Below are 11,700 nucleotides of genomic sequence, written 5' to 3'. Positions count from 1 at the left end.
CTTCATTTCTCCTCTTTGTGCTTTTCTCTGAGGTTTACTCAAATAGTCATCTGCTGAAAATACCAGATCTCAGGGAGAAAAATCTTGTTCAGATACTACAGAAAAACACCTTCTTCATCAATCAATCTGACTGTCTGTCTATTTTTCTATCTTCCTATCTACCTTTCTTTCTGTTTTTTTTTTTTTTTACAGAAATGCAAGATCAATTGTTATTAGATTTTGATTCACTGATGCTGACAAGCTAGAAGACTTTCCCTTCCCTTCCCTTCCCTTCCCTTCCCTTCCCTTCCCTTCCCTTCCCTTCCCTTCCCTTCCCTTCCCTTCCCTTCCCTTCCCTTCCCTTCCCTTCCCTTCCCTTCCCTTCCCTTCCCTTCCCTTCCCTTCCCTTCCCTTCCCTTCCCTTCCCGAGAAGGGCATTTGGATGTCAGGGCTACCAGAACCTGATGAAGAGCATATGACTAGAATATAAGCCTCCGCTCCTGGCTAGGGGGGCAATGATATCAGGGGAGACATGAAAGGTAGAAGAGATATCTCATGTGACCAGGAAGTCCCTTGGAGTTTGAGAAAAAGATACGCAAAAGCTACTTGAGCATGTGATTGCCAATCCTAGAAGACACCTGGAAGTATATGGAGTGTTCTTGCAGCATAAAGAAAAAAAAACCTGGAAGTGTGCAGGGTAGATAGAGGGGACTTGTGGTATGTGTACTAACTCTAGTCTCCTGAAACCCCACCTGGAGCACAGTGTACAGCTTTGAGGTCCTTAGTAAAAGAAAGACGTGAACCTCTTAGAGCAGGTCCAGAAGGGGGCCACAAAAAATGATCTGAGAGGTGAAACACCTCTCCTATAAAGCAAGGCTGACACAATTGGTGTTGCTCAGCCTGGAGAATGATGCAGGGAGACCTTATTGCAGCCATTCAATTTATAAAAGGGGCTTATGAAAAAAAGGAGAGAGACTTTTTACTTGGGGCAGACTTTACGTAGGGACAGGACAGGGAGAAACAGTTTTAAACTGAAAGAGGGCAAATTTAGATTGGATATAAGGAAGACATTTTTTACAATGAGGGTAGTGAGACACTGGAACAAGTTGTCCAACAATGTTGTGAATGCTCCATCCTTGGAAGTGTTCAAAGTCAATTTGGGCAGGGGTTTTAGTAACCTGATCTAATGGAAGGTGTCCCTGCCCATAGACAGACCTGAAATGCCTGGAGAATGATGCAGGGAGACCTTATTGCAGCCATTCAATTTATAAAAGGGGCTTATGAAAAAAAGGAGAGAGACTTTTTACTTGGGGCAGACTTTACGTAGGGACAGGACAGGGAGAAACAGTTTTAAACTGAAAGAGGGCAAATTTAGATTGGATATAAGGAAGACATTTTTTACAATGAGGGTAGTGAGACACTGGAACAAGTTGTCCAACAATGTTGTGAATGCTCCATCCTTGGAAGTGTTCAAAGTCAATTTGGGCAGGGGTTTTAGTAACCTGATCTAATGGAAGGTGTCCCTGCCCATAGACAGACCTGAAATGCTTATGCAAGTTTTTTTTTAATAACCCTGCCTCACTTATGCATATGTATGTCTGTATTGTGCAATCCTATGAATTTGTATACCTGCACCAGATACATTTTGGGTAAAAATGTGCTGTCAGTGTGCGTGCTTTTGGAGGAGCGATCCCCCATGCATCCGGCGCCAAATACCTGCTTTATAACTCTCTCTGAGTTGTAGAGTTTGAAATGCGTGTCAGTTGGACCAGTTGATCTTTCAAGGTCCCTTCCAACCCAAGTCATTCTCTGATTCTATGCTTCTACAAACCTTGCGTGGTTCAAATGAAAAAGAGGACTTCTCTCATTTTGTCACCGAAATCAAGAATGAAACTCCTTAACACCAACATAGCATTAAGAAGCAGGCATTCTTTATTGCGGTGCCGGATGCATGGGGGATCCTTCCACCCAGCGTGCGTGCCAGTCTGGAAATCTGGACGGAATATATTTAGTGATTTCATGCGTAATCATTAATAACTTTCGAAACACTAATACAATAATAATCAGATTATCATATTTGCCACCCACTTGTGCATGCTCAGTCTTTTGAGTCGAGGGTCTTCTGGTGGTCTTGGAGGTCATCGGAGCACCCCTTCCTTGAATTCGCTGGTGGAACCCCTCCTTAAAATCTCCATCTAAGGTCTTGAGAACAGGTCGCATTGCTTCTTGATTTTCTGGCTCCAAAGTTATGGCTCAGGGCCTATCTCCACAGCTGGTGCTTGAGGCCTACGTTTGTTCTACCACCTTTTTTAATTACCCCAGACATGCTGGGCTAACTGCTAACAAACGAGATGTTGTAACAGTTCTAAGACTCCCCATTCCCTCTAAGGATAAATAGATTTCATGTAAAATTTAACCCATGTGACTACAGTTCTATAGTTAGCAAGAGTCACCTCCTATTGATATTTAACTTTCAAAAATCATATTATTCTAAAATGATATTGTTTAAGCATTTTATGTCATATAACAAGTTCAGCCCTGTGGCAAAACTTCTCTGCAGTGATGTCTACTTGCTGAGGAGGCCAGCTTTATCTTCACTCTTGATCACAGTCACTCATACACCCATACTTCTTCCCGTTGCTGGCAGCACAGACTGCTGTACACACATGTTCACGCAGAAAAAAAAAGAGCCCTTTCTCGTAAAGTAGTTGAAGGTGGATTTTATGAAGGAAACAAGACAAACTGTGGGGATCAGGGCAGGGTATGATCAGATAAATGTACCAAGCAAGCAGCCCCTGCTTACCTGTGAATGGACCCTTTGATTGCCTTGTACATCTATTTCTCACACTCGTTGTTCCCCAAGTCACTAAATTCCTCCCTTTTCCCACTCTCAGTTCCTCCCCTAAACAGCCTATAACAAATCCTATCTAATTCCAAAATGCTTTTCCCCGGAGGGGAATGGAGTGTCCTTCCCCTGCAATGTGTCCCACACCCCTATACACCAACTGCCTTTAGTTGCAAAGGAGATCTGGAGAGATCCTCCTGGTGACTCGTCTTGATGGGTTTCATGCCTGGACAATGGGGTTCATGACTCTTTTGGGACAAATGTGGGAGGAGCCTGGGCAAGGCGTTCATTCCTCAGGATTCAGTTTGACTTCCCCTGCCTGCCATTGTGCTCTTCTGGGTTTGTGGAGATGGGTCCTTGATGGACTGGTGACTCTCCTGTGATGGACCTGGAAGCAGGCAGGACAGGTCAAGTTTTTCCCCTGATACTGTTTCTCTGTGCTTTCTTTGTGTGTGCAGATCAGCTGCTTATCACTTAACCCAACGGACATCAGCTTCTGAGAGAGAATCCTGAAATTACTTTGTTAAAGACAAGTAGTAGGCATTTGAGAGGGAAACACATCTCATGCACCTTTCATATCTGAACTTGGAAAGAAATGCGCTGCACTCTGGAAAGACCCATTTCCTTCCGTTGATCGTAAAGTAGACCTAGGGAACTGTCTTTGGAAACACACGTCAAAGTACAGTTCATTTCAGCTAGCTTCAGTCTTCTGTAAGGTAGATGTTTGCACCTGAGCTAGTAATAGAATTGTAAAATTATTGAATATCCTGAGTAGGAAGGGATCGAGCCCAACCTCTGACTCCACACAGGGCAACCTAAAAGTTAAACCATATAGCTAAGACCATTGTCCAAGTGCTTTTTGAACACTGACAGGCCATGACTGCTTTCCTGGGGAGCTTGTCTCAGGGCTTAGACACCCTCTGAAGACCTTTTTCCCACTACCCCATCTGAACTTCCCCTGATGCAGCTTTAAGCCATTCTATCACGTCCTATCAGCAGCTACCAGAGGAAAGAGATCAGCACCACCCTCTCCACTTCCCCTCATGAGGATGTTGTAGACAGCAACAAGGTCACCTGTCAGTCACCTCTTCTCTAAACTGAACAAACCTAGTATCCTCAGCCACTCCTCATAAGTCCTGCCCTCTAGTCCTTTCGCTATCTTTGTTGACCTCCTTTGGACATATTCTAATGGCACCCTGCAGAGTTTAAAATGTAGCTACTTAGTCACTTGAATGGCTCCTCCACGCTCCCTGCACGGTCAAAGATGATAAATGGGTATTTCTTCTCACGGGGTTATCTGATCTGAAAGCAGAAATGAGATTCAGTGTTTAGAATTGCACACAAAGCTTTTGGGATTTCCAACAAATTAAAATTATTGTGCTGCTCAAAATTAGGCCACAGTGATCCCATTCTGTGAGGGTTTGGGAGTGAGGGTGGGAGGAGATGGAAGGGAGTGATAATTCACTTTGAGAAAGGAAGATGTGCAATTATACAGGTAGTTTAGTTGAGCTCCAGAGCAGATCTTGTGAACAGTCATTTCATAGAATCATAGAATGGTTAGGGTTGGAAGGGACCTTCAAAGGTCATCTAGTCCAACCTCCCTGCAAGGAGCAGGGACATCCCCGACTAGATCAGGTTGCCCAGAGCCTCATCCAGCCTGGCCTTGAATGTTTCCAGGGATGGGGCCTCCACCACCTTTCTGGGCAACCTGTTCCAGTGTTCTATAACTCGCATTGTAAAAAATTTTTTCCTAATTTCCAATCTAAATCTACCCCCCTCTATTTTAAAACCATTACCTCTCGTCCTATCGCAACAGGCCCTACTAAACAGCCTCTCCCCACCTTTCTTGTAGGCCCCCTTGAGGTACTGGAAGACCGCTATCAGGAATCCCCGGAGCCTTCTTTTCCCCAGGCTGAACAGCCCCAACTCTCTCAGCCTGTCCTCATAAGAGAGGTGCTCCAGCCCTCTGATCATCTTTGTGGCCCTCCTCTGGACCTTCTCCAACTGGTCCATGTCCTTCTTATGTTGGGGGCTCCAGAACTGGACACAGTACTCCAGGTGGGGTCTCACCAGGGCAGAGTAGAGGGGCAGAATCACCTCCCTCGACCTGCTGGCCACGCTTCTCTTGATGCAGCCCAGGATGCGGTTGGCCTTCTGGGCCGCAAGGGCGCATTGCCTGCTCATGTTAAGCTTCTCATCCACCAGCACTCCCAAGTCCTTCTTCTCAGGGCTGCTCTCAATCCATTCCCCGCCCAGCCTGGATTTCCGCCTGGGATTGCCATGACCCAGGTGCAGGACCTTGCACTTGGCCTGGTTGAACTTCTTGAGGTTGGCACGGGCCCACCTCTCCAGCCTGTCAAGGTCCCTCTGGATGGCATCCCTCCCTTCCAGCGTGTCGACGGCGCCACACAACTTGGTGTTGTTGGCGAACTTGCTGAGGGTGCACTCTATCCCACTGTCCATGTCACCGACAAAGATGTTGAACAGGGCCGGGCCCAGCATGGACCCCTGAGGGACGCCACTTGTGACCGGTCTCCACATGGACATTGAGCCGTTGACCACCACTCTCTGAGTGTGGCCATCCAGCCCAGTCCCATGGACTTGTGCACCTTCAGGTTCCTCAGATGATCCCGAACCTGCTCTTCGAGTACAATGGGCAGTTCTTCATTCTCGCAGTCCCTGCTTGCACCTTATACAGCTTGGACGGTGGGACAGGAACTCTTGTCGGTGAAGACTGAGGCAAAAAAGTCATTGAGAACCTCAGCCTTCTCCACATCCCGGGTAACCAGGACACCAGTTCCCTTTTGGAGGGGGCCTACATTTTCCCTGGACTTTCTTTTGTCCCCTACGTACCTATAAAAGCTCTTCTTGTTACATTTTATATCCTTCGCCAGATTCAGTTCTGCCAGGGCTTTGGCCTTCCTTACCTGATCCCTGGCCACTCGCACAGCCTCTTTGTAGTCCTCCCAGGCTACCTGTCCCCACTTCCACCCTCTATAGTCTTCCTTTTTCACTTTCAGTTGGTCCAGGAGCTCCTTGCTCATCCACGCCGGCCTCCTGGCCTTTTTGCCCAACTTGTTTTTCATCGGGATGCACCTCTGCTGAGCTTGGAGGAGGTGCTCCTTGAATATGGACCAACTTTCCTTGGCCCCTCTTCCCTCCAGGGCCACCTCCCATGGCACTTGGCCCATCAGGTCCCTGAAGAGGCCGAAGTCCGCCTTCCTGAAGTCTAGGGCAGAGAGCTTGCCATGTAGTTTCCTTGCTGCCCCGTGGATCTTGAACTCCACCGTGTCGTGGTCACTGCAGCCAAGGCTGTCCTTTAGTTTCACATCCCACACCAGCCCCTCCCTGTTGGTGAGCACAAGGTCGAGCATGGCACCCCTCCTCCTCGGCTCCTCTATCGCCTGCAGGAGGAAGTTGTCATCCACGCATTCCAGGAACTTCCTGGACTGCCTGTGCCCTGCTGTGTTGTCTCTCCAACAGATGTCAGGGCGGTTGAAGTCCCCCATGAGGACCAGGGCCTGTGACCGTGAGGCTGCTCCTATCTGCCTATAGAGCACTTCATCTGCTCTGTCCTCCTGGCTAGGCGGCGTGTAACAGACCCCTACCGTAATGTTTTATAGATTTATTTAGATTTAAAGTGACGATAAAACAGATGCACAATTTGCGCTGTAGGCACTATAGTATTTGAAGTCCCTAACACAATAAAGAAACAACAAACAGCCCAGTGGTGACATAACCAAATGGACATCCCCAAAACATCTCTCTGGGTTTCTCATCATGTTTGCAAACAAATGTCCTGACCTCTCGGGCAGTCTTTCACACACATGCACTTAGATATGTTCCTTTTCCACAACAGCCTGATTAAAAATTAGACTCCATAAGCATATATACAACAGAGGGAAGGTGAGATAGAGACATAGGCAGGCAGGCATACGCAAAGTCTTTGCGAGCATTACCCTGGATTTGTTCCATTACTGATACATAGTTCTGCAAAAGCTGCTGCCATCAGCATGTCAAAATTACATGTATAATGAAATATTTAAACACATTTCCTCAAAAGAGGTCGGGATTTTCCTCTGATCCCAAAGACACAAGTTGCCTGTCACTGGAAAATGAAGCACTCATTACCAAGAACACAGAGGAAGCCTAATGAAGAAAGACCGATTATTGATTTCTGCGTAACAGTCTGCAGTCAGTTAATTTTCGCATGGCAGCTTTGATGTCTTTGTTCCTCATGGTGTAGATAACTGGATTTATCACTGGCAGCAACACAGAATAGAGAAGAGAAGCTGTGAGATCCAGAGTCGACAGGGAGTTGGAGACAGGCTTAAGATAGGCAAAAGAACCAGTGCTAACAAACAAGGAGACCACAATGAGATGAGGGATGCAGGTTGAAAAAGCTTTATGCTGATTTTCCTTGACAGGAATTCTCAAGACCACAGTGAAAATCTGAATATAGGACATACTTATAAAAGCAAAGCAGATGACGACTAGAACAAAACTAATTGCAAGAACCCCAGCTTCACTGAAGTATGAATCAGAGCAGGAAAGCTTGAGAAGCTGTGGAACTTCACAAAAGAACTGGTCAATGATGTTGGACTTGCAGAAGGATGAATGAAAGATGTTCCCAGTGTGGAGAGCAGAGTAAGGGATGCAGCTGAGCCATGCACTGGCTGCAATGCAAATGCAAGTAGTCCTCTTCATGATCATCTCATAGTAAAGAGGTTTGCATATGGCAATGTAACGATCATATGCCATGACAGTGAGTAAAGCAAGATCAGCAGCACAAAAGACATGGAAGAAAAAGACTTGGGCAGCACAGCCAGAATAGGAGATGGCTGTGGTATTCAACAGAAAATTGGTCATGGACTTAGGAAGGGTGACAGATATGGTTGAAAGGTCTAAGATGGACAAATTCATCAAGAAAAAGTACATGGGGGTGTGAAGGTGATTACTGAAAGCTATGACCACAATGATGAGAAAGTTTCCCACCACGGCAGCCAGATAAATCCCCAGAAATACCATGAAGTGGAATATCTGCTGTTCTCGAGTATCAGAGAATCCCAGGAGAAGAAACTCTCTCACAATGCTTTGGTTGGACATTTTCTTTCCGAGAGTGCTGGTGAAAGCTGTGAAGAGAAAGTCAAGGATTTTGGTTCAGACTTGATGGTCTCTCCAGCTTCTGAATTTCACAGTCACCCTAAACCTATTTTGCTTGCTGAAGACAAAATGTATGACTCCCACATGACGGACCAAACTGTGACTCAGAAACAAATGCCCCGGTAATCATAGTTCCACATATGAAATACGTGTGTATGCACATATATTTACACACTATCCATAGGTATGTATGAGTATATAATATATGCACTCATAGTCTACATATGTTTTGTATATGCTTATTATGTATCTTATAAGCACTGTAGGCTTTTCTATATGTATACATGCTTATGTGTATAATTATTTCAATATGTATTTGCGCTCATATGCATGCAGACATACCTGTCTGTGTACACACATGAGATCCCATATTATCCGTCATGAAAACCCAGTGCCACAAAATTATTCCCCCAGAAATACGTGCAGATAGAAACATGAGACCCAGCGTGTCTGCAGTGATTCAACACGCAGCTTTCAGAGTATTTCTCCTAATCCCAGCCAGAGCTGTTAATGTTATCTTTTATGGTGTAAGACTCATAGGCCTTTGGTGGTGAGATCCTAGTGCCAAAAAGTCAGAAAGTGCCAGTTGAGGCATCCTGCTATTTCCCCTCACAGATTCCACTTTGCAGAAAGTGGTAGGTAACCTACAGCCTCATGCAAACGTATCAGCAACCTTAGGGCATCTCAAAACATACTAAACAGGCACATTTAAGCATCTGACTCCCACTCCAGGATGTTTTTAGCAAGAGGCAATCTCCTTTGATTAGTGGAAAGAAAAAATCAGAGTGGATTCCTGTGACCTCTTGTAAATGGCCCAACTTTGGATGAATTGCAAAACCGTCTCTCATTGTGCAGCCTCTCCTCTGCTAATAAAAGGAGGACAACACAATTAGCCTGGACCTAAATGCGCAATTTTAGATGTATCAAAGTTAAGTTAGCAAGGTCCATACTTAGACCTTCTAGGTCTCCGCTTTTCTTCTCAGTCAGTGATTCACCCATCTCTCAAAGATGATTTATGCTGGTGCTGTGCTGCACATCCAGTCTCAGAGAGAAACAATCTACGGTCTCTCATTATTTTTTCCAAATTGTTGAAAATGCCTGCAAAATTAACTTTTTAATTGAATTTTTTTTTGCAGTAGGTGTAGATACAGAGCAAAATGCTCAAACTTTCCTGAATTAATATGATATTTCTTTGATTTTACATTAACAACTTTACTGTTGTTACCTTGAATTGAAATAGCAAACTTACCCTGTTGCTCCTCTGGTACGTGTGTCCAAGATGTGAAGCCTCTGTTCCTCCTTGTTGGTGAACAACTCAGTAATGAATCATTTTGAAGCACTAGAAATGCTGCTGTGCTGTCTAGGTGTGAAAGATGTAGTCACCACAGTCTCCTTATACCTTGATGTCAGGATGAACATAAAGAAGCACATACAAAGTAATTGATCTTAGACAGAGCTGTGTACACCTCCCTCACAGCTCCACTGCAGGAATAGGATCAATGCAGTGAGAAAATAGTCTATTAATGACTCCTGGGAGTAGCACTCTGGAGGTCTGCACAGAAGCTAGAAACACAGATGCAAGGCTAATCTGTGGTGCATTCTTCAACTGCAAAGTCTCAATGGACAACTTACTAATGGAATGCTTTTCACATCCTGGAAAATCAACTATGGTCTCAGGTAGAAATATAGCAGTACCTGCACACACAGTGGGATGTGGGTTCATAGTACACCAGCTGCCACCAGAGTTGACTGTCTTATCATTGCTTCTTGACATGTTAATATTATCAGCTCTTGGCTAAACTGTAAAGAAATTCTTGGGAGATTTGGTTTGGGTTCATTTTGTTTTGGTTCTTTTGGGGTTTTTGTCTTAGATCACTAAATTTACCTTTTTTTTTTTTCCTCTTTTTTTTTCAGATTCTCTCTGATGCTGCATTGTAAAGAAATGTTTGTCATTTCTGCAATGCCCTAGTGTAACTGCGACAGAAAACCAGAATTGGTAGACACAGCAAAGGATGCCTAGGAGCCTGTCCCATCCTGGGGAAGGCATCTGGATGTGAACACTCTCTGACATGTCCTGATATGCTGGATGCTTTGATTAAGCAACAAAGCATCATGTTTGCTTCAAGTCAGCTCCACAGGTCTCAAAGATCCCTGGCAAACATGGGAGCTCAGACATCTAGGTCCCTGGTAGCTGCATACATGGTAAAAATTTAGTGAAAGTGTCCAAAGATAGGAGAAAAGATCCCCCTGCAGCCCGTGGAGGACCCTATGCCGGGGCAGGAGGGTGCCTGAAGGAGGCTGTGGCCTGTGGAGGGCTCGCACTGGGGCAGCTGTTCTAGAGGGACTGCACCCCGTGGAAGAGATGACCCACGCCGGAGCAGTTTCATGAAAGACTGTGGCCCGTGGGAGGGACCCCACGCTGGAGCAGAGGAGGAATGTGAGGAGTTCTTCCCAAAACGACAAAGCAGTGGCGTAAAACAACGTGTGGTGGACTGACCGTAACCCCCATTCCCTCTTCCCCCCTGTGCTGCTCGTGAGGCGGGGGAAGGTGGTAGAGATAATGTTAAGCCCGGGAAGGAGGGGGGTGGGGGGAGTTTATCTTGTTCCCTGTCTCATTCTCCTGCTGTTTTTAGAAATAAATGAATAGTTTTCCCCAACTTGAGTCTGTTTTGCCCGTAATGGTAACTTTAAGGCTCTCTCCCTGTTCTTATCTGAAACCTCAAGTCTTTTTCTTATCTTATCTCTCCATATTCTCTCAGAGGGTGGGGGGAGTGAGAGAGAGACTACGTACTCTGGTCTCACTTGGGGCTGAACTACGACATACTGCAGTGGCAGGTTAATTTACACTTGTCGTGTGTAGGCCCCCCCTCACTAACAAAACCACAACACTCCAAGCTCCCACTTGTGTCAAATTCAAGCATTTTCTTGTAGAAATGAGAGCTAGACCTAAATACAGGAAACACATATCTTTCTGTGGAACAATGACTGCGGGGGTTGGGGGGGTGGGCGTGGTGTGAGGAAATGGGTTTCTCTAAGTTTTATCCTAATAGGAGAACTTCTAGGGTAAAAAGCAGTTGCTACTTCCAGGATAAAATGCGTTTGGCACACTCGCTCCAGAAGTTCCCTAGGCAACACACCTCAGCATATGCTAAGGTGAACTGAATGAACAGAATGGAGGAGGGAGTGGAGTGGACACAACGTGGCCAAACTCTGTTACACTCCCTGCAGGAACGGGAACTTCATGGTACCTGAAGGCTAATGGGCTCATGAACTTCATTGCAGTTCTCAAACAAGAAGAATCCTGTTGACGCGGAAGTAACGGACACTGCTGACGACCAATATGATCAAGCAAATGCCAATTTATTGTTGATACATCCCGGTTAATATAGCCCTTCTAATTCCGTATCATGCGCAAGCTCTCTACTAATTGGTTAGCTATATCATGCACGCGCTCCTAGCTAAAATATGATTTGTTAAGTCTCTATGTTCACGCGCACGGCTCTCTCCACCTGCACCCTGCTTCACGTTCAGCCCCCAGTCACGTATGCCAGCTGTTTTCCTTCTTCTCAAGGTTGCTTCGTTTACTTTCTCACAAGAAGCTTCATTACTTTCTCACAGGCGGCCTCATTATTTTCTCACAGGTGGCTTCAGTACTTTCTTACAGGCAGCTTCAGTACTTTCTCACAAGCGGCTTCAGTGATGTCCTTGAGGCC

At 45.6% G+C, this 11,700-nt stretch overlaps 1 protein-coding gene across 1 annotated transcript; it reads right to left on the bottom strand.

Annotated features, from left to right (window-relative positions):
• Window positions 1-6,991: 6,991 nt before the first annotated feature.
• On the bottom strand, window positions 6,992-7,930 carry LOC104473831 (olfactory receptor 14I1). Its single transcript, XM_010124566.1, has one exon. The coding sequence runs from the start codon at window positions 7,928-7,930 to the stop codon at window positions 6,992-6,994; it is 939 nt and encodes a 312-aa protein (XP_010122868.1).
• Window positions 7,931-11,700: the final 3,770 nt, after the last annotated feature.

Source organism: Chlamydotis macqueenii, chromosome 25 (genome assembly GCF_036417535.1).
Source record: "Chlamydotis macqueenii isolate bChlMac1 chromosome 25, bChlMac1.mat, whole genome shotgun sequence".
Taxonomy (NCBI): Eukaryota; Metazoa; Chordata; class Aves; order Otidiformes; family Otididae; genus Chlamydotis; species Chlamydotis macqueenii.
Note: the sequence above shows the minus strand (reverse complement) of the source record. Positions and strands in the feature narration are given on the sequence as shown.

Excerpts from the sequence above, each read along its gene's own strand:
- LOC104473831 (XM_010124566.1), bottom strand. The coding sequence starts at position 7,930 with ATGTCCAACCAAAGCATTGTGAGAGAGTTTCTTCTCCTGGGATTCTCT.